Genomic DNA, 22219 nt, shown 5'->3' on the forward strand with positions numbered 1-22219 from the left:
AAGTGTGTGTACGTGAGATTATTTTTCCGCCATAGGCTCCGGGTCCACCACCAGAATAATGATGTTCCTGATGTTATTTAATCTAATCTCTAAAAGTTTCATACACAAAGTAATGAGACTGAGATGCTGTGCAATAGGTCAGATCGACTTTGACGTCACTCAAACCCGGAGCACTGGAGCGATTTGCATACGCACACGCAATAAATAAAAGTTGCTCGTGGTCAGGCGCGTAAAAACCGTACCTTTCTTATTAAGCATCGTGATGTCGACCATCTCCTCCACCACTATCTCGTCCTACCGAAAACGGTATGGTCACGAGAGCAGGGCCACGACTGGCGCGCGAGGGCAATCCGACGCGCCGGCGACGCTCTACTCGAGCAGCAAGACCGTCGGAGCGTGGAGCGGAACCGTGTCGGCGGCGGATGAGACTCACGACATCACTCTGTCCGGGGCCCTTAGCACCGATTTTAAAGTGTCTCGCGGCAGCAATAAGTCGCTTAACGACCGCTTCGTCAGTTACGTAGAGAAGGTGCGGTTGCTGGAGCAGCGCAACGAGGCTCTGCGCACGGAGCTGGAGCGCTATCGTGGGAACGGACCCTCGCGCCTCGCCGAGCTGTGCGCGCACGAAGTGGCGGATCTGCGGCGGCACGTGGACCAGCTGACCAATGAGAAAGCGCGGGCGGAGGTACAACGGGACAACTTCCTCGTGGACATAGAACGGATCAGTGCGAAGTGCGTGCAACTCATACACACTTTAATTTTCATTATAATACATTAGATACCGTCATAGTGGAGATGATTTGAAAAGCCGAAAAACAAACATTTTCTACAACAACAACAACAACTGATTTCATGATTGAATTCATGACGTCATGATTGCTTGTAAAATTTCAGAGCATAAAATGCACCTTCTCGTCTTTTTGTTTATTATTACTACTACTATTATTATTATTATTATTATTATTATTATTATTATTATTATTATTATTATTTACTATTATTATTATTATTATTATTATTATTTATTATGAACTTATTCTACTTAAACTTGCTCTTCTTCTGTTTTTGAATGCTTCAGGTTGCAGGAGGAGATTCTGCAGAGAGAGCAGGCTGAGAGGAGCACACAGAGCTTCAGACAGGTACAGTCCTGCGACCACTGAGAAAAATGCTTGACAAAAATGTTATACATGCCAGTTAAGCATTGTGGTACCGAGCAGAGCTTCTATTTGATTCTATTCTGTTCTATTTTATTTTATTTTTTATTGAAGAGCTTGAACAACCATTTTTTCTAAGAGTTGTATATCTTCTGCAGAGAAATAAGGAAAAAAATAATGAAGATCTATTTTTTTGTGTGTAAATCATTACTTTGGTTATTACACACTTAACTGTACTACTTGTAATATAAAGTAAGAAATATACACTTAGGGATGTGTGTTTTTTTTTTTTTTTTTTTTTTGTAAATATTCAGTGTCCTGAATAAAGTGGAGTCAGCATAGTTCATTATTGTTCATTAACAATATTAATTAACAAAATTAACATTATTGTTCATTTAAATTATTAAAAATGATCATATCGTATAAGTTTTATCTGTTAATTGTTCTATTTAATAAATGGAACAGGCACAAAACAAGTTCTTGTTATCACTTAATGTTATACCAGCTATAAACAGTTGCTCCCACATCAGAATGACCTTTTTACCTTCTCTTGAAGGTAATAAGTGAGTTTAGGGATTCAGGCAAGTCTGTACTGCTCAGCTGTTTTAGTGGGTAAGGGCAATTGGGGCAAATGTGTGTGCAGGTCTCTGTGCACTGGGGTAATGTATTTACTTATCATTTTTTAAAATTATTATTAAAAGGATTTATTATCCTAATATATATCCTGAAATGGATTTTAATATTATAGTTTTCTTTTTCTTTTTGTAAAAAAAAAATCATAAAAAGTATATATTAAATAACATAATATATAAAACATAATTTAATAAAAGTATATATGAAATAATTTTTTGTTATTATATTATAATAACAAAAAAATGATCAAGCTAAAATAAAATATTATTATGCTAAAATGGATTTTTATATTTAGATGCATTGTCATTTTATTTTGTAAAAAAATATAATCCAAGAATTGTGCTAAAATACATGTTTATTATTGCAATATTTTTTTCGATTTAGATTCTCTGCCAATTTTTTTTCTCCCTTGATACAAACTTAACATAAACACATAATACACAGTTGATGCTCTGGCCATTTTGAATCTGAGAAGTCTTCAAAAGTCCTAAACAGAGCAGGAACTTCAACAAGAGCACTACAGCCCTGACCTAGCAAAAAAAAAAAAAAAAAAAGGTGTTAGACTCTATTACACTTAACCGAGTTACTCCAGATACTTTAGTGTCAAATGTCATATCCTCAAGCAATGTAGTATTATGATATATGGGGTAAAAACAAGACAAAAACAAAAACAAAACTGGAATAAAATAACCACCATAGCGACCGTTCACAACACCCGATCGTTTGTCACTGGATATTCAGTGATAAGATCACCGGATGGGTTTCTGCAGCTGTAAGCAGAATAATCAGACGACGTTAACCAGAAAAATACCACACAACTGCAAGATCCGTGGAACAAATACAGGTCTCTGTGATGATACTGTACAAATGCAGATGAATCAAAATAAACACCATCATGTGTGAGTTTATCTGTTTGCTCAATGTTGCCTTCACTGATGAGCAACAAATATCCTCTGATATGATTCAGTACTTAGTCATACTATATATGGTCTCTTAAGTATCCTTTAAGTATTTCGATTAACTTATTAACTAATTTATGTATACTTTAGCTTTCTTGAATGATGTAGTGAAGTATTTGAAGTGTGTGGAGCTAGTTAAATTAGTTTATTGTTAAGGTATCTGGCGAATTATTTAGTCCTGCCTCAGGGCCACAATAGATTTTTTTTTTCTTATTTCCCTTTAACAGCATGGCCCCAAAGTGTTTTATTCATAAATTAATACATCTGTTTAAGTGTTTGTGTGTGTGTGTGTGTGTGTGTGTGTGTGTGTGTGCGTGTGTGTGTGTGCCTGTGGCAGGATGTGAACATTGCCGCTCTAGCTCGAGTGGACCTGGAGAGGAAAGTGGAGTCCCTTCAGGACGAAATTCGATTCCTTAAGAAGCTCCATGAAGAGGTCTGAGCGTTTGATACCTTTAATGTTAATGTGTCTTCTGTTACTGTTACTGCCCCCTCTATTACTGTTCTGCCCCCTCAGTTACTGTAACTGCCCCCTTTATAACTGTTCAGCCTCCTCTGTAACTGTTCTGCCTCCCTCTGTTACTGTTACAGCCCCCCCTATAACTGTTCTTCCCCCTCTATTACTGTTCTTCCTCCTCTGTTACTGTTATGACACCTGTGTTACTGCCCCCTCTGTTACTGTTAATGCCCTATCTGTTACTGTTCTTCCTCCTCTGTTACTGTTCTGCCACCTCTGATACTGCCCTCTCTGTTACTGCCCCCTCTGTTACTGTTACTGTGCCTCTATTACTGTTCTGCCACCTCTGTTACTGTAACTGCCCCCTCTGTTACTGTTACTGTGCCTCTATTACTGTCCTACCCCCACTGTTACTGTTAGTGCCCCCTCTGTTACTTTTCTGCCTCCTCTGTTGCAGAACAGTAACAGAGGAGGCAGAAAAGTAACAGAGGGGGCACTAACAGTAACAGTGGGGGTAGGACATTTACTGGACATTTAGGACATTTAGCCCCCTCATTTACTGCTCTGCCCCCTCTGTTATTGTTACTGCCCCCTGTGTTACTGTTACTGCCCCCTCAGTTACTGTTCTGCCCCCTCTGATATCGTTGCTGTATTCTCCCTACACTGTTTCTTTGTCCTTGTCTGTCTTTATCTTTCTCCATCGTCTCTCTCCATCCGTTTTCATGACTTCACTCCATCACCCGTTCTCTTGTCCTGTGTGTTCAGGAGCTGAGAGAGATACAGACTCAGAACCAGCAGCAGTCTGATCTGACCTCCGCCCTCAGGGAAATCCAGGTGCAGTACCAGAACCTGGCGTCCAAGAATGCTCACGTGTCTGAGGAGTGGTACGACTCCAAGGTGCTGATCAGGAAACATCTTTTCTCTCTTCCTATTTTATTTATTACTATTATTACATTTGTCTTGGAAAAACTCCTGGTTCTGTCTTATTCTACATGACAAAGTGCTGATTAAAAGGATCAAATATTATTTAATATATTTAATATATTATATATTATTAAAAGTAATAATTCGGTAAAAAAAAAAAAAAAAAAAAAGTCCAAAAGTCATATTTCTTTTTCTATTTCAATTAATGTATTGATCATGTATTGATCATGCTGCGTTCAAAAGCACCTCAAAATATCCTGAATAAATCTTTCATAGAATAATATAATATAGCCATTAAATAAATAAATAAATAAATAAATAATAAAAAAAGACTTAATGATCTCTTGCTTTCTTTCTCATTGTCTGATAAGCGAAAAATTATAAAAATGTAAATTAGAGTTTCTGATTTTTGGTTTTAAATGAGCATTTAACTAGCAGGATTTACAAGATTACTACAGTGCAGCTTTTTTTCCCCTCTTTTTTGCACCTCTTGACTTTATTCCTTTCCTATCAGTCCTATCTGTCATGGCTTAAATCTCTCCATGTTGTGGATGCGGAATTGCAGTTCGCCGAACTCTCTGAAGTCGCAAACAGAAATAAAGAAACTCTGCGAGCAGCCAAGCGAGAGGCCAATGAGTTCCGGTACCAGGTTCAGGCTCTTAACCGTGAGGTGGACGCCCTCAAGGGGACAGTAAGTGAACTGCATATTTTATAAACACTCAGGTTTGCATTTCATCACAAATAAAGCGCTGTTCTTTTGTTATTTTTTTTTCAAAATAAGAAACATTGACACTTTTTTTTTTATATTAGATGAAAAAATATATAATTTTCTATATGCATATAACCTTTTTTGTTTACTAACATTTTTTAAAAATTTATTTTAAGTAATTTTCGTTCCTTGGTGCTTAAATTCTATATTCTGTTTTATTCTACACCTCATTTTTTCCTCCTAAATGAACCTTCTTTTTTACAATACTACATCATTTTTTTTTCTACATCATTCTTTTCCAAGTACAATTTACACATTTTTTTTATCTTTTAGATCTTGTTTATTTGATTGTTCACGCATGATTTTTTTTCACATGACTTTTTTTTACATGACTTTTTTTTTTTTTTTTTTTGCATGTAGGATTCATATTGCAGCTTATTTATTTTTTCACACGATTATTTGTTTTCATGCTATTTTTCATGTGTAAGGAACGCGGTTTCATTTCTCAGTGCTATTTATTTTCCGTGTTTATTTTTTCCAATGATTTTTTCCCATGTAGGTCACGTGGTTTCAGTTTTCAGATACTGTTTGTTTTACCCCCCTTTTATTTTGTCATATCAGTTTTATACATGTTCCAGATGATAATCTTGTTATTTTCCACATGAATCTTTTTTTTTTTTTTTTCAGGATTATTTTTCACACATATGATTCATTATCTTATATAATTCATACATTACTTGGGTCCCATTTAGGATATAGGGTTTAGGGTATAAAATATTTTTAACATAAATAAGTAAAAGTACAAATATTGGTACAATATACAAATAAGGTCTGACTGTTAAATGTAAAGCTCTGTAAATTAAATTAAGCATAAATACCATCTACGTGACTCTAAAATGTGTGTGTATGTGTGTGTGTGTATGTGTGTGTATGTGTGTGTACATATATGTGTGTTTGTGTGTGTGTATATGTGTGTGTTTGTGTGTGTGTATGTGTGTGTACATATATGTGTGTTTGTGTGTGTGTATGTGTGTGTATATGTGTGTGTTTGTGTGTGTGTGTTTGTGTGTATAGAACGAGGCTCTGGAGCGACAGATGAGACAGACAGAGGAGAACTTTGCTCTGGAGTCCACGGCTTATCACAACACCATCAGTCGTCTGAAGGAAAACATCCTGGACCTAAAAGACGAGATAGCTCGAAACATGCACGAGTACCAGGACCTGCTCAACGTTAAGATAGCGTTGGACATCGAGATCGCCACCTACAGGAGGATTATGGAAGGTGAGGTTTTTGTTTTTTTATTTTCATTTTTTTTTTTTATCTGAACACCTTCATGAGATGACTGATAACTAAAAGAATCATAGTTACACACCTCGGACTCATCATCTCCCATGAACAGTATTAAGTAATATTATCATAAAATTATTAGCTTTTATAAATTAAAAGTTTAAAATTTTCAACAAACAGCTTTTTCAGCTTTAAATGAAATAAATAAATAAATAAATAAATAAAATGTCATTTGTTAAAAAAAACAAATAGTGTAATTTTTGTAGCAATCACTCAATATTATTATTATTATTATTATTATTATTATTATTATTATTATTATTATTATTATTATTATTATTATTATTGTTGTTGTTGTTATTATTATTATTATTATTATTATTATTATTTATTTTTATTATTATTCATTTAGGATCTGTAACAGACCCTGTGCTGGAGTCCAGAACCTCCACGAAGGTTCTCATCAAGACCACTGAGATCAGAGATGGAGAGGTACAGGTTAAATCATTCATCCTAACACATTACACTGCTGTGATAATAATATGACATGGTGTTAATCAGAGACTGTAGAAGATTTTAGCCCAAACAAAGACATAACTCATTTAGGGAAATTTCTTTAATAATAATTTTTTTATTGTTGTGAAAACATTGTATTGCTTTTCCTACAAACAGCACAAGTCACATGAGGAAACTTCTAGATTATAGTAATAAAACACTCGAGAGAGAGAGTGAGTACTGTTCTAGATTTTTCACTACGTACTTTTTATGCGTTTAAAGTTACATTTAACATTATGAAATTATCCAGTTCACACTCATGTAATACATAGCTCTCTCTCTCTTTGTCTCTCTCTCTTAATGAAAAAAAAAACAACAATGAAAGTGTAAACTCTTCCATCTGACAACACTGAAGACTTTGTCTAAAAAAATGTTAAAAATGTGAAAAAGTTTGTCCACCAGGCCAATCAGAGTTGAGATCTCTGAGATCTGAGAATGGCGCTGCGTTATATAAATGATAGTTGCTGTGGTCTGCTCTCCTCGTTAACCCTCTGTGTCACACTCCTTCGCTCGTAGGTGCTTAATGAGTCTACGCAGAACCATGAAGAACGGGAATGACCTCCTTCGTTCCCTACTTCGATTCACACCTCGTCGAAACACACAACACACAACACACAGCAGCATCATCCGTCCCTGTGAGGCCTACAGAAATAACCGCTGTCCCTCAGCTGCTACTTTTCCAGTGCTTTATTCACTCAGGAGTTGACTGAGTTCTTTCTCCTGATATTAACATCACAATAATAACGTCTGAGAAATCAGACAGATTTTCATTATATTGATCTGTTAAGATGATTATTTTAAGCATTCAACTCTTTTTTAAATTAATATAGTAGAGGAATGTTAGCTGAATTATTTTTCATGTAGTTACTCTATAATAAGATCCCAAATCTTTTGGAAATGTTTTATAAGTTAGTGAGCAAAATTAAGTCATTTTAATACAGTAAATATTTAACATCTGGGTTCAAATCCAATAGAAAGAAATCAATATATAATGTGAAGATGAGTAGAACACACGATGAGTGTAACACTTCCTGCTTCTTCACATTACCGATTCTTCATACTAGTAAAGTTTTAAGAGGGCTTAGGCACAATATTTTATTCTTCAATGTTCAAGGTTCTTTATTTGTCACATACATATTACATGCAGACATGTGGAGCGTTTTTCCTTAGTTCCTCATACAACGTTGCGAGAACGGACAGAAACAACATCAAACTAACTGAGGACTTATTATGAATATAATCAAATCTATTAAACTTCTAATTAAATATAGTTGTGATGGGTTTCTTTCCTTTGTGTGTGTCAGCGTGTGTTTGTGTGTGTGTGAGATGTCTGTAGATATATATATATACACACACACAGAGAGAGAGAGAGAGAGAGAGAGAGAGGGATTCACCATTATGAACACAAATACATGGATAATAACAAGTAATAATACATGTAAATCCATGAGGTTGAAGCCATGAATAATTAATATTTAATTAATAAGAATATTACGCAGCAGGTTGAATTATGAGTGAATGAATAAATGCTGGGGGGCACGGTGGCTTAGTGGTTAGCACGTTCGCCTCACACCTCCAGGGTTGGGGGTTCGATTCCCGCCTCCACCTTGTGTGTGTGGAGTTTGCATGTTCTCCCCGTGCCTCGGGGGTTTCCTCCGGGTACTCCGGTTTCCTCCCCCGGTCCAAAGACATGCATGGTAGGTTGATTGGCATCTCTGGAAAATTGTCCGAAGTGTGTGATTGCGTGAGTGAATGAGAGTGTGTGTGTGCCCTGCGATGGGTTGGCACTCCGTCCAGGGTGTATCCTGCCTTGATGCCCGATGACGCCTGAGATAGGCACAGGCTCCCCGTGACCCGAGGTAGTTCAGATAAGCGGTAGAAGATGAGAAATGAGTGAGAGTGAATAAATGCTTAGCGATTAGCATGTCAGTCTCACACCTTCAGAGTTGGTGGTTTGATTCTCATCTCCTTGTGTGTGTGCGTGTGTGTGCGTGTGTGCGTGTGTGCGTGTGTGTGTGTGTGTGTGTGTGTGTGTGTGTGTGTGTGTGTGTGGGGAGTTTGCATGTTCTTCCAGGGTTCTCTGGTTTTCTCCCACAGTTCAAAGACATGTGTCTCTAATTGTCTGTGGTCTGTGAATGGGTCTGTGTGTGAGTGTGTCCCGGAATTGGGCAGCACTCCGTCCAAGGTGTCTCCCTGCCTTGTGCCCCAAGGCTCCTGGGATAGACTCCAGGTTCCCAGTGACCCTGTGTAGGATAAGCGCTACAGGAAGATGGATAGATTCTAGAGTTAACGCCTACACAGCAAAATCCTAGGTTGAACAACACCCAGATGGTTTATATACAGATTATTTATGTACTGTCACCATTTTGTGTTTAATGTAAACAAGCAACCACCATTTTGAAACTCCTGTTTTGTCGTTTAGTTCTTCTTCAGGTCAGTAATCCTGGAACTTTCCTTTCTGGACAACGTTTCTTTCTGGAACATGATTCTGATTTGTAAAAGCGGCAAAAATAAATAAAACACAGTTGTACCTTATGACACTGGACTGAAATGTAATCAGAGCTTAAGAAAAGATTCAATTGCAAATACACAAAACTTTATTTGAAAACTTTGTTCTGAATTTTTTCCTTCCCGGATGAATTTTTGTTGAAAAATCTCTTTATACTTGTAGCAACACCCCTGAACCTTGAGAAGACTGCAGATTGTTGTTTTGCTTTAAATTTGAGCAGCTCGTGAGCCAATCGAGGGTGATGGTGACGGTGATTAGTGTCGTTATTAACATGTGTGTTTGGTGCTGTTTTTGTTTGTGGCCTGGACCTGAGAATCCCCCAGACACTGCAGCTCTTCCCACGGGGTTTCCACTCAAATACGACACGTTCTCATGTGGTTGCCGTCATTAAGCAGAGTGAAATAACTAATGGAAACTATAAATACTCCACCTAGAGACGAACATATTTACATACAAATAAACAGGAAAACAAACAATTAAAGAAATGTGAGCATCTGAACAGGACAACATAATATGATTAAAAGACTCGACTGCTATTTTAACACATAGCAACAAACGTCTTCTTAATATAAAAGAAAAGATTCTAGTACAAGAAGAACCCTCTGGTACCATATTGAACCAAGAAGAAGTATACGGTACCCATGAGTATCCCATCCATGATGTTATTTATGGAACAAAACACTACATGGCACATTGTTTTTGGAAAATCATCAACAACAGGATGACGTGATCTGATGAGACTTCAGCATGTCTTGCATTAGGTAAACATTTTTAGGCAAACTCTGTCTTTTTTTTACACACTGTTTGTATCTTCAAAGTAAATGATGATATCGAACCCAATAAACCCAGGGTTTATTCCTAAGCAGCTACAATTTAAAGGCGTTTATCTTCGACCAGTAAAATTCTGTGTAAGCTTACCAACAGTGGGAGAAACACTGATCGATTCTTATCTAATATGATTCTTTGTGAATTGTATATTTGTCATGCTTTTTGTCTCTTTACAGTGACATCTAATAGTATGGAACATAATCTCTCTCTTGAACTTGTCATGTTACTGAGAAGCTTATCGTGTTCTGACATCACTAAAACTGGAGACTCTGTTGTTTTTTTGTTTGGTTCCCTGGCTGGCCGGTTTCAGAGGTGTGTGCTGCATGGTGGCAGCGTGTGTATTTTGTGGATTGTTTGTGTACGAGTCCAGTTGGCTGGGGTTTTGTTTTTTTTGTATTTCTTTTTTATAACACCTTCTCAGCCTTATGTCGCCAGCTCGATTCTTAGTGCTTGCTTTCTGTATGTATGCGGGCCTTTCTGTGTATGGGATCCATGTTTGTCATGTTTTCTTGAAGTGGTTATGAGTGAAAGTTTATGTTTTGAGTTGTGTTGTGGTGTGTTTTTTCTTTTCAGTGTGAATGATCAGGGAGATGTCTCCTTACGCTTTAAGGGCCTGCCACAAGCCAAGAAACTAGCTAATATACAGTAGTAAGTGTGTGAGCTGTCTGTTAACATCTTGGAGAGCTGGGACCAACTTTTGATGAGTTATTTACATAAATCATTTCATGTCTGTGTTTTGTGTATATCATTTGCTGTCCTGTTTTTGTAATAAATCTTGGTACCTTGAGTGATTTGAAGTGTTTTCTCTTTCAACTTAATTTTGAAGGAGTGGCCTAGTGTTACACTTAAATAATGCTCAGCCTAAACAGACAGAAAACTCACCATATTAGTTAAATATCAACATATTTGTCAACTCATTTGTTATTAGCTGATGTAGTGATACGAGGACGATGTATACGTTTGGTCATGTCTAATAAGTGCTTGCACAACAATCGATGAAAATCAGAGCTGCTGCTGTAGGAAAATAATCAACGATGAATAAATCACCAGCTTCTGACCAAAGAGATTTGAGAATTCAACAGAGCTGACACACCTAAATAATCTGGTATTGACTGGATAAAAACCTGTTATTATTGTTATTATTATTATTATTATTATTATTATTATTATTATTATTATTAGTCTATTTATAATCTTTCCGCAATGACCCATAAATAATGTTTATTTTAAAGTGTAGTTTTAATACTGTGTATACACTGTACACTAATGATGACGTTGAATGTTGAGCTAATTAACACATCATTATCTGCTGTAATTAGTGACCATTAACTGTTGCACACTTGGAGAGGAAGTTAAAAAAAAAAAAAAGAAAAGAATGAAGCTCCTTTAGGGACTTTTGTTTACATGAATCACCACACGCGGGATTCTCGTGCTTACCATCGTCAAAGTTGTCGTGACGTCACGCACTCGGCTGCACAACACGGGAGAAGTTGTTCGCTCCTGAACGCTGCATCAGTTCCTCCGTTCATCTCTCTCTCTAAACCGACTCGCGCGCGCGAGCGCACCGAGAAAACTAAACCAAAGGGGAAAAAAGGAACGAAAAGAAAAAGGAAGAAAAAAAAATGAAGGAGGAAACAAACGGCATGTTCACGACACGATTTACGGTGTAATAGAGGAAGTTATCATTCCTAACTGAATCAGAATGCCGGCTGTTTAAAGTAGAAGGTTTTTCACTCGCGCGCGCGCCGGTGTCGGTATACAGTGATGGGCTCGGTCACATCAGCTCTGGCCAGAACCCGTAACACGCTCGTGAAGGTGGGATCGGAGCCGCCGTGCGAGGCGAACCCGGACCCAGATCCGCACGTGGACGGAGATTCGGGTCACACACGGCGCACGAGCGTCCGTGGAGTTTTCCCGGGCCGGCGCAGGAACAAGGCGCGCGCCAAGACGTCGGCACCCGAGGTGCCGCACGCGCAGGATGGAGGTACCGAGGTGCAAACGCAGAGCACGACAGAAGACGGTGAGCTCTCTCTCTCTCTCTCTCTCTCTCTCTCTCTCTCTCTCTCTCACACACACACACACACACACACACAGACACAAAAACAATGTTTTATATTATTATAAAGTTAAACCAACTTAATTTCTTAAATTAGATAATTTTTTTAAAAATTTATTTAAAACTAAAAAAAAAAAAACTTTTGCAGGATACCTGAAGTGTTTAAGGGCTGGACGATATAATGATATCTAATCAATACCGTGATAAGATTTTTTTTTTTATTATTTTCATATATATAACACATCATGCACATCATATTAAAGTCTTCTTGATGTGGTGGGTGACACGTGAAAGAGAATCATATCAACAGACTTGGAGACATTTCTATGATACATGGACTGCAAATGTGAAAGAAAAATAAATTATTGTAATAATAAATTTCATATAAATATGTAGCTGCTTTGGAAAATCTTTAACCCCAAATCAGTCCTTTCACTTATTATCTTTCAAGTGTTAATTTGATGTTAAACAGGCCAATGTGGAAAATGTAATGATGTCATATAGAATACAAAAAATGCTCTTATATCATTATATCACCCACTTCTATCTTCTAGATGCTTTATATGAACAGTTTATAAATGCATAATAGACTACAAAATACGTCTACGGAGTCTAAACGGATTAGAAAGGCTTACATTGGAAGTCTTACGGATAGTTCGATCAATACGTTCATCTTTGCTTAACCTTTATGTTGTCTCTGTTAATGATACTGTGTGTTGTAGCAACCGTCATGTCAGCTTGAGAGACTGCGTGCACTTGTGGAGGGGGGGAAACGCTTCACAGGATCTCATCTCATTGTGGAACAATAAATAGGAAACGGATTGGGAAAAAAGGGACACGTTGCTTTGAAGGCTGATTCTGCGCACGCGTACTGCACACACGTCTGTAAAGTTGCAGAGAAAAAGCGCTTTGATGTTAGAATAACAGCGCGCTGATCACAGCAACATCAGCCTCTGTACACAAGGCTGAATCAAATACACATCAAACGCACCAAGTGGACTAACTTTCACCCTGTTAAGCCGCCTGTGCAAATACAACAGCTTTTTAAGATTAGTGTTTGATAAGTACACGGTACGAGACGATCATGAAGAAATCCTGACTGAATTTACTCTGTAACACACTGCTATAGTGAGGAAGAGCCTTTTACGATTAGACCTGTGATTCAGGTAAATGTTTTTTTTTCAGTGTCAGATGGAGAGAATTTAAATGAATGCACTGAAACAAAAAGGAATCCTTGAATTAAAAAAAAAAGGCAATAAATAATAAATAAATAAATTCAATAATAAATTTTTTTTAATGATTTAAAATTAATACCTTGTATTTTTTTTCTCGAAACAATTTTTCTATTAATTATTAATTAATAATTGACAGTATTTTTTTCAACCAATAATCCAAGGATACATTTCTTCATGCTTTAATTAGCGTGGTTTGTTTGCATTTCCCTTCGTTTGCGTCGCCGCTATCGTGTTTATCCCATCCTCCTATTGGTTGCTTGTATAGGAGATGAGAGTCATAACAGCATATGTTGTAACCAATGGATTATTTTTTTCCAGAAGCCATCATTAGCTTTATATTTTGTGCTTATGAATACTTAGATTTTAAGAAAAATTAGGAAGGGTTTATCTCCTCTGTAGCTCTTCTTTTTAATCCATGCTAAAGGAAGATGCAAGGACAAGCAGACGCCATGTTTTTATCTTTACACTCGTTTGTATGTTCTTACAAAGTAAAAGTGTATTTGTACTAATTTGTATTCTTCAGATCCATTGTTGAACTTTATGAAATGAAGTTCTGTTGATTCTCTATTTTTCCAATGATTTCACAACTTTATTATTTTTGTCCTGTTCCCTGGGAGTCTAATTCCATCTGTTTTGCACTCTTTCCAACACTCTTCTTCTTTCCCTCCGCCTCTCATGTGTACGCTCCCTTGCTCCTGCCCTTACACTTCCCTCCCCACTCGATCTCTAAAGGAAGTGAAGCCCCATTGGGAGGATGAAAATATTGCCTCTCGAGGCCCCATTTGTTCCGCCGTTACCATGGCCGTGGGCCGGTGACGACCCCTACCGGGCTTCTCTCAGCTCCTTCACGTCTTACCTCGACTCTCACTTTCTGCTCCACAGGGACCTGATTCGTAATCACAGAGTCGGACATTCTCCTTCCAAAATAAGTGACGAGTTGTGGTTTAGAACTATGAACTTTGGAGTGTGAGCAAAATTCTGCTTTAAAAAAAAGAAGTCCTGGCATTACACGGATAACACACCAAGCACACAGCAAAAAGTTCAAAACTATTGAACAATACTATCTTACACATCTTACTCAGTTCAGTGATCAAACACATGAGTCTTGCACATGATTTGATTGTGAGCCTAAGAGAAAAAAGTTCTCTCAAACATCAGACTGGCATATTTACACTGAAATATAAGCACCCTTCATGAAATTAAGCAAAAATCAATCTGTACCATTCATCAGCATATCAATAATGATATTAAGCATACCTGGATTGTGGCATGATTTTATTTTAATAGCAAAGGCTTACTGTGAAAGCCTCAAAAAATGAATTTAGTAGTAGTAGTAGTAGCCTTTATTGTCACTGGTCACAGGTACCAGCGAAATTAGCCATCAACCTGCCCATACATACAATACATACAATACAAGGGGAGGACAGGACAGGAAGACAGGGGATTGAGAAGAGATACAGCATAACATGAGGGAATTTATGATGTAATGATTTGTACACTGGAGATAAGTCAAACAATGTTTGGAGGTTGTACCCTGAAATAATCTAAAAAGGTTGGAGAGATTTGTAGAAGATATCAAACTCTCCATTAAATGAGTTTTTATGTGGACTGTCCTCTTTAATTCCACAGATTTTTCAATCCACAGACTGACATGACCACTGCAGGTTTGACTCATGTTTCTGGAACCATTATGTTAGAAGCATTAAGTTTTAATATTTAATAATTCTTTCCTTTTTAAATGTAATCTTATCCATCCTGCCTGAGCCACTGATCAGGAATGGAAATGAAGCTAGTGACGCTAGCACCTGGGTGAACCTGGGAGTGCAGCTCGAAGCGAAACATCTGATCATGCAACATGTTTTAAAGAACCTACCTACAGCAAAAAACATACAGATCTTTTTAATTGGTTTAAGTTTGGAAAATTTTGACAGAAATTAAACCACACCAAACCACCCCAAAGAATAACAACAAAATGAATTACAAAAAAGGGCCTGAGAGATGCTAGGGACACTTGAACCTGGGAAACTCTAGGGACACTCAGACCTGGGAAACTCTAGGGACACTCGGACCCGGGTAACCTTTCGGAACACTTGGACCTGGGAAATTCTAGGGACACTCGGACCTGGGTAAACTATCGGAACACTTGGACCTGGGAAACTCTAGGGACGCTTGGACCTGGGAAACTATAGGGACACTAGGACCTGAGAAACTCTAGGGGCACTAGGACCTGAGAAACTCTAGGGGCACTAGGACCTGAGAAACTCTAGTTAGACTAGGACCTGAGAAACTCTATGGACACTAGAACCCGGGTGAACTTTTTGAAACACACGGACCTGGGAAATTCTAGGTACACTAGGACCTGGGAAACTCTAGGGACACTCTGATCTGGGAAACATTAAGGACACTAGGCCCTGTGAAACTCTAGGGACACTCAAAGCTGGAAAACTCTAGGGACACTAGGATCTGGGAAACTCTAGGGACACTCGAACCTGGGAAACTCTAGGGACACTAGTGCAGCTTTTCCACCAAAAAGAACCGGGTGCAGGTTCAGAGCTAGCACTGGTGCTGGTTCAAAGTTGGTTCCACTGGTAAACCTTCTAAGAACCGGTTTGTCTTTCCACCGGCTAAAGAGCCATCACAGAGCCGAGTCTGACGTCACTGTATACGTGTCATGTGTCCCAGCAACTTTAGCGCAGCAGCGACAAACACAAACACATCAACAATGGCGGATGTTGCTTTACTGTTAATGCTCATGGCTTTGTGAACCTACATTAACACCCAAACGGAGCGAATCCAATGTGTACGTGCAGCTCCATGTAATGTGTAAAAACGGAGGTTGTAACCGAGAAAGTACATAACGTTATTTTTCATTAACACAGAAAAAAGTTAGCCTTAGCATGTAGCTACTATAATGTGTGCTTAAAGTAAAAAAGTATTAAACATTAGTATACTTAAGGTACATTATCAAATGCGCTAACAGTAGCCCCGCCCACAGCCCCTGACACAAGTGGTTCTTAAGTCTAGACCAGCAACGTTTTGGTGCTACTTAAGAACCACTTTTCCTGGTTCAGAGCCGGTGCTTTGGCGGTCGAAACAGAAAGAACTGGTTCTAAATTAGGCTCTGGCTCCGAACCAGCACTCGAACTGCCTTGGTGGAAAAGGGGCATAGGATCTGGGAAACTCTAGGGACACTCGAACCTGGGAAACTCTAGGGACCCTAGGACCTGAGAAACCCTATGGACACTCAGATCTGGATAACTCTAGGAACACTAGTACCTGAGAAACTCTCGGGACACTTGGACCTGGGAAACTCTAGGGACACTAGGACCTGAGAAACCCTATGGACACTGGGACCCGGGAGAACTTTTTGAAATACGTGGATCTGGAAAATTTTATGGACACTCAGACCTGGGAAACTCTAGGGTCACTAGGACCTGAAAAAATGTAGGGACACTAGGACCTGAGAAACTCTAGGCACACTAGGACTTGAGAAACTCTAGGGACTCTTGGACCTGGGAAACTCTAGGGACTCTAGGACCTGAGAAACCCTATGGACACTAGGACCCTGGTGAACTTTTTGAAAGACGCAGACCTCTGAAATTCTAGGGACACTCAGACCTGGAAAACTCTAGGGACACTCAGACCTGCAAAACTCTAGGGACACTCGGACCTGGGAAACTCTAGGGACACTAGGACCTGAGAAACCCTATGGACACTCAGATCTGGATAACTCTAGGAACACTAGTACCTGAGAAACTCTCGGGACACTTGGACCTGGGAAACTCTAGGGACACTAGGACCTGAGAAACCCTATGGACACTGGGACCTGGGAGAACTTTTTGAAACACGTGGATCTGGAAACTTTTATGAACACTCAGACCTGGGAAACTCTAGGGTCACTAGGACCTGAAAAAATGTAGGGACACTAGGACCTGAGAAACTCTAGGCACACAAGGACTTGAGAAACTCTAGGGACTCTTGGACCTGGGAAACTCTAGGGACTCTAGGACCTGAGAAACCCTATGGACACTAGGACCCTGGTGAACTTTTTGAAACACGCAGACCTCTGAAATTCTAGGGACACTCAGACCTGGAAAACTCTAGGGACACTCAGACCTGGAAAACTCTAGGGACACTCGGACCTGGGAAACTCTAGGGACACTAGGACCTTGAAAACTCTACGGACACTAGGACCTGAGAAACCCTATGGACACTAGGACCCTGGTGAACTTTTTAAAACACGCAGACCTCTGAAATTCTATGGACTCTTGGACCTGGGAATTTCTAGGGACACTCAGACCTGGAAAACTCTAGGGACACTCATTCCTGGAAAACTCTAGGGACACTATAACCTGTTAAACTCGAAGGACGCTAGTACATGAGAAACTCTAGGAACACTCAAACCTGGGAAACTCTAGGGACACTTGGACCTGGGAATTTCTAGGAACACTCAGACCTGGAAAACTCTAGGGACGCTAGTACGTGAGAAACTCTAGGAACACTCAAACCTGGGAAACTCTAGGGACACTAGGGTCTGGGAAACTCTAGGGACACTTAGACCCGGGAGACACTAGGAGTAAAGTGCAAAGATAAAGATTTTTTTAATTTTTCAGGTCATGAAAAGACAATTTTGAACAATGTTGAACAATTCTGATAAGCAACAGTGAAAAAAAAGTCAAGCATTTTTGATCCACTGTGACTGGCTGTGACCGGCTCAGAGCTCAAGCTGGAGCTCGAGTTTAGACTGACACCTTAACAAATGTCTTGATTGTTAGTTTCAGCTTTTGTTTCCGTCATCTTTGGCTATGGCTGGAATCCACATACAGACTGGCACAGTATTATCCAGATTCTTATTTGTTGTTAGAGCAAAGCAACTTAACCACAAGAGATCGTGACACTGAGGTAGATTTCACTCTGGGTGATTGTTCCTGGTGTTGGTTTGGTTTCAGTCTTACTTGATTCTTTGAATCCTGGTGCCTTTGTGTTCCCACCTATTCCCCACATTTTTTTGTACCTCTCTCTACAGTACTGTCTCCCACAACATTCATCTGCCACTCATGTGACACCTCTGTTTATGAAAAAACTATTCGTGTCATCGCTTAAAACACACCCGCAGGTTACTTGACTTCCTGAACAAGTGCAGAGTCTGATTTGTGTTGTGTTCTCTTCCTCTTTCTCTTCCTCTTACTCAGTGCTGTTCTTTAGGCAGGTGAGTACACAGCAATCACAGGCTGATTTGAGAGCATCTAGAGACCTGGGATTCTTCCAGTTGAACTCTTGATTGTAGAGAGAAAGCAATTTGACTCTGAATCAACTCAGTGAATCCGATATGAATCACATGTACTGTTAATTCATGTTTGAGCTTTTCTTTTTGTACAGCTGCTAAACTGAGCCACATGGTACAAACAGAGTTAAAGAAAGTCAGTCAGTTTATTTAATCATGTAATAATTTAATAATTTATTTGTTTGCTTGTTTGGTATAGATTTATTCAAAATTTATTTTATGTATTTATGATAAATTTCACACTGACCAAATCACTCACTCTCTCACTCATCTTCTACCGCTTATCCGAACTACCTCGGGTCACGGGGAGCCTGTGCCTATCTCAGGCGTCATCGGGCATCAAGGCAGGATACACCCTGGACGGAGTGCCAACCCATCGCAGGGCACACACACACACTGACCAAATCATTGAATAAGATATGAAATTGCCTTCATCTGTTTTTATTTTGGTAACCACACTCAATTAGACTACACCTTCATTAGACTACACCTCAAGCGTATACAAACAGACACGACTGACAAAAGTGTGTGGGACTGGGATTCAGAAAACATTCCCACACACACCTAGAGTGTCAGCTGACAAAAGCTTTCAGACTGGGTGTCAGAGTATGACCTTCGATGCTTTCACTGGTTTTTTTTTTTGTTTGTGTGTCAAAAGGCATCAAATATAACCCACTTATATTTTTAGATTTTGCTGATTTGGTGGTGAATTCCTGGGAATGCAGAACTCTCTGTGGGAGTCGAGGACGTCGGAAACGCCTCTCTCGATCAGAAAACCTGTTCTAATAATAAAAAGAGTGGAGTGTGTACGTGATGTACAGACTGTGTGTTGGTTTGAGCTTGAGTGGAGCAGACTCTGTTTCAGTAGGTGTTGTCACAAGCCATGATTGAGAGTGAAAGTCGAGGAATTTGAAATGAAATCTATAAAAGTCAGGTTATATACAATGCATTACCAAATGAAATCCAGTGTTTCAGAGCTTTATATTCTAGAAAGGATATTCTCCATTAAATTCTATAATTTGACATTGCTGGGAAATGATTGCAATTCCGAGTTATCCTGGACTATCCTGGACCTGGAAAGTGCAAGTGATCTTGTCCTACAGTAGCCATTCATTAAACAGTAAACATGGTTCCTCTTTGGGTTTCTTGGCTGTGCTTCTTTTTCTATCCATTGCTTGATTGTCAATTTCATTCCTTTTGTCTGAGTTGGAATTTATGGGACTGTTCAGGATTTGTCAATACTGGAACGTCAGAGAATGTAGGTGTGTATACTTGTTGTATTCTTTATCATATATCGTCGCTGTCGGGCGGAATCCTCGTATCTCCAAAACCGTTACTTTTCAGGAAATTAAAAAAACGCCGTACCTTATCTGCAGTGCACAGGGTTTAGTCCGCGTTGCAGTGGATTGTCTTGCGCTAAATTCCTGTCCTCAGACGAGCACCAGAACTAGCGGGGGTCAAGATTTTTTTTCTTTGAGCCCAGTGTTTTGAAGACATTTACCTCAGAAGACGTGTTGATTCGTTGCGACTCTTCTTGAGGAGAAATATGCCGTGAAGCTCTCCCACGGAGTGAGGAAGAGGTGGACAGTTGAAGTGTCCAATGGAGTTATGAGATTTGCACTCAAGCTATTTTCAAGACTTTAGATTGGTTAATAACTTGTAAAAATAACAGACCCACGTGGGGACTGACCAATAGCATCGATATGTAAAAAAATATGAAATTGACCAAATTTGGACATACGAGGTTTCCGCCCGACAGCGACGATATATATATATACGTATATCTATATACGTATATATACGTATATATATATATATATATATATATATATATATATATATATATATATATATATATATACGTATATATATATGTATATATACATATATATATACGTATATATATATATATATATATATATATATATATATATATATATATATATATATATATATATATGTTTATATACATATATGTAGTATACACACCGACATTCTGTGACGTTCCACTATTGACAAATCCTGAACCTCAGTATTAATCTAGCTACAATGAAGGGGGTTTGGCATGAGGTATCTCCAATACTAATGGCTCTTATGTAAAAAAAAAACCTTCTCCATCCAGAATCAAATCATGGCTCTCAAGCAATGTTTTGGGGACATTTTCAAGTTAAGGTCAAGTGGGCGGAAATTTAGTTTGATTTTAAAAAGAGACCCAACTGACAGCTCTTTCACCTTGACCCCTATCAGCACCTCTAACTTTGCCTTTTCTAACCTCAGACAACCTGCTTAAGTGGAAGCAATCGAGACGCAATCAAGCGAAAGCCATTGTATTTCCTGTATGCTGGAAACATCTCTGACATTACCTTAAATGTCCCTATAATGAGGACATATGTGGGGAATACACGATCTCCCTGGCCGCTCGCGCTCCCTTAATTACTTTGCCCGGTCTCCACGGAAACAGCTGGGAGGAACAGGCGTAGCCGGGGACGCTCTCCTGCTTTCCGCTCGCACCTCAGTTGGAGGAGACACTAATGAGCTTGTGTATCCTCCAGTGTTTACCAGCAGAGACAACACAGCGTCACATGGCGTGTATTGTTTCTGGATGCTAAGATTGCATACAGACAAGGAAACTTTTCTGGATTAACGGGGATTCTAAGGTACGTCATCGTCTGAGACGGATATTTAACAGAAAGGTCGGGAAAGAAAATTGTTATATATACAGTATTATGATCCAAAATCCATCTCACACTTAAGCCACTATTCACTGAAACATTTATGTTTACATTAACAAATATTCCTGAAGGTGTGTAATCCTTATTTACTGACCTTCTCCAGCTGCGCCTTATACACAAACCGGCCTGTTAGTTGAAGGAAAGCTTGGCCTCGAATAGGATTTGAAGGTTTGACTCACATTTGGATTTGATCTTGACTTGACTCCAACCACCTTGTCCTGGTGATTTTGGACCTGACACTGGACCCGACATTGGACATCGCTCAATTTATAGAAAAAGGCGGGAATCGAACCCCGACCCTGGAGGTGTGAGGCGAACATGCTAACCACTAAGCCACCGTGCCCCCCCCTCCCCAAATTACATTCCGGGCAAATTCTGTTTTTAAAGATTGGGATTCGCTTGATTTGATCCCTCGGTCCTCCGAAGAAAAACAAACATCGATTGACCAAAGTGCTGAAGCAACTAGCGGGGATTTTCAGTTTAGGGAGAATGCACAAAGCAGCTTTACAGAAATATAGAAAAACTATAAAAATTCAGTATATAAATTTTAAATACACATTAATGGTCTAAAATAAAAACTTGCTAGAATGAAGGAAGATGTACCTTTAAGAAGAACCAGGCTCGAAACCAAGCCATCATTCATCTGACATTGGAGAATGTGATTGTGAAATATTTCTTTTCTATAAGTGTTTGTAAACTAAATGGCCAAAAAAAAAAATGTATTATTTATCCAAGTTATTCATTCAAGCTTCAACATGAAGTCAGATTTTTTAAGTTAACTCTTAACTGATCACTGATGGAGACTTAAGTGCAAAACTGTTCATGGTGATTACAGTTCTAAAGCCAAAAACTTTATGATTTCTTCTTCAAGTGGAACCATCAGCAATCTCATGTATCTT

General features: G+C 38.9%; 2 protein-coding genes across 4 annotated transcripts in view; both read left to right on the forward strand.

Annotated features, from left to right (window-relative positions):
• The first annotated feature begins 254 nt into the window (after positions 1-254).
• On the forward strand, positions 255-7895 carry viml (vimentin like). Of its 3 annotated transcripts, XM_060868413.1 has the most exons (9): positions 255-732; positions 1079-1139; positions 3084-3179; positions 3966-4097; positions 4639-4815; positions 5908-6115; positions 6534-6613; positions 6794-6849; positions 7193-7895. In XM_060868413.1, the coding sequence occupies exons 1-8, from the start codon at positions 263-265 to the stop codon at positions 6824-6826; spliced, it is 1257 nt and encodes a 418-aa protein (XP_060724396.1). In that variant the 5' UTR covers positions 255-262; the 3' UTR covers positions 6827-6849; positions 7193-7895. The 3 variants fall into 3 exon arrangements, with proteins under 3 accessions (XP_060724396.1, XP_060724386.1, XP_060724404.1); XM_060868403.1 differs by lacking the exon at positions 6794-6849; XM_060868421.1 differs by lacking the exon at positions 6794-6849 and having other exon boundaries at positions 4690-4815.
• Positions 7896-11602: 3707 nt separating this feature from the next.
• The window catches only part of pde1cb (phosphodiesterase 1C, calmodulin-dependent b), a 98055-nt gene continuing 87438 nt past the window's right edge, over positions 11603-22219 (forward strand). Inside the window, exon 1 of the mRNA XM_060868560.1 lies at positions 11603-12033. Within this exon, the coding sequence (XP_060724543.1) occupies positions 11778-12033 (256 nt within the window). The 5' untranslated portion in view covers positions 11603-11777. The remainder of the gene's footprint in view (positions 12034-22219) is intronic.

This window comes from Tachysurus vachellii, chromosome 1, assembly GCF_030014155.1.
Source record: "Tachysurus vachellii isolate PV-2020 chromosome 1, HZAU_Pvac_v1, whole genome shotgun sequence".
Lineage (NCBI taxonomy): Eukaryota > Metazoa > Chordata > Actinopteri > Siluriformes > Bagridae > Tachysurus > Tachysurus vachellii.

Bases quoted from the DNA above. Each gene is read 5' to 3' on its own strand.
- viml (XM_060868403.1), top strand. From the start codon at position 263: ATGTCGACCATCTCCTCCACCACTATCTCGTCCTACCGAAAACGGTAT. The intron at 733-1,078 runs GTGCGTGCAACT...TGAATGCTTCAG, and splicing joins ATAGAACGGATCAGTGCGAA to GTTGCAGGAGGAGATTCTGC. The intron at 4,098-4,638 runs GTGCTGATCAGG...CTTTCCTATCAG, and splicing joins AGGAGTGGTACGACTCCAAG to TCCTATCTGTCATGGCTTAA.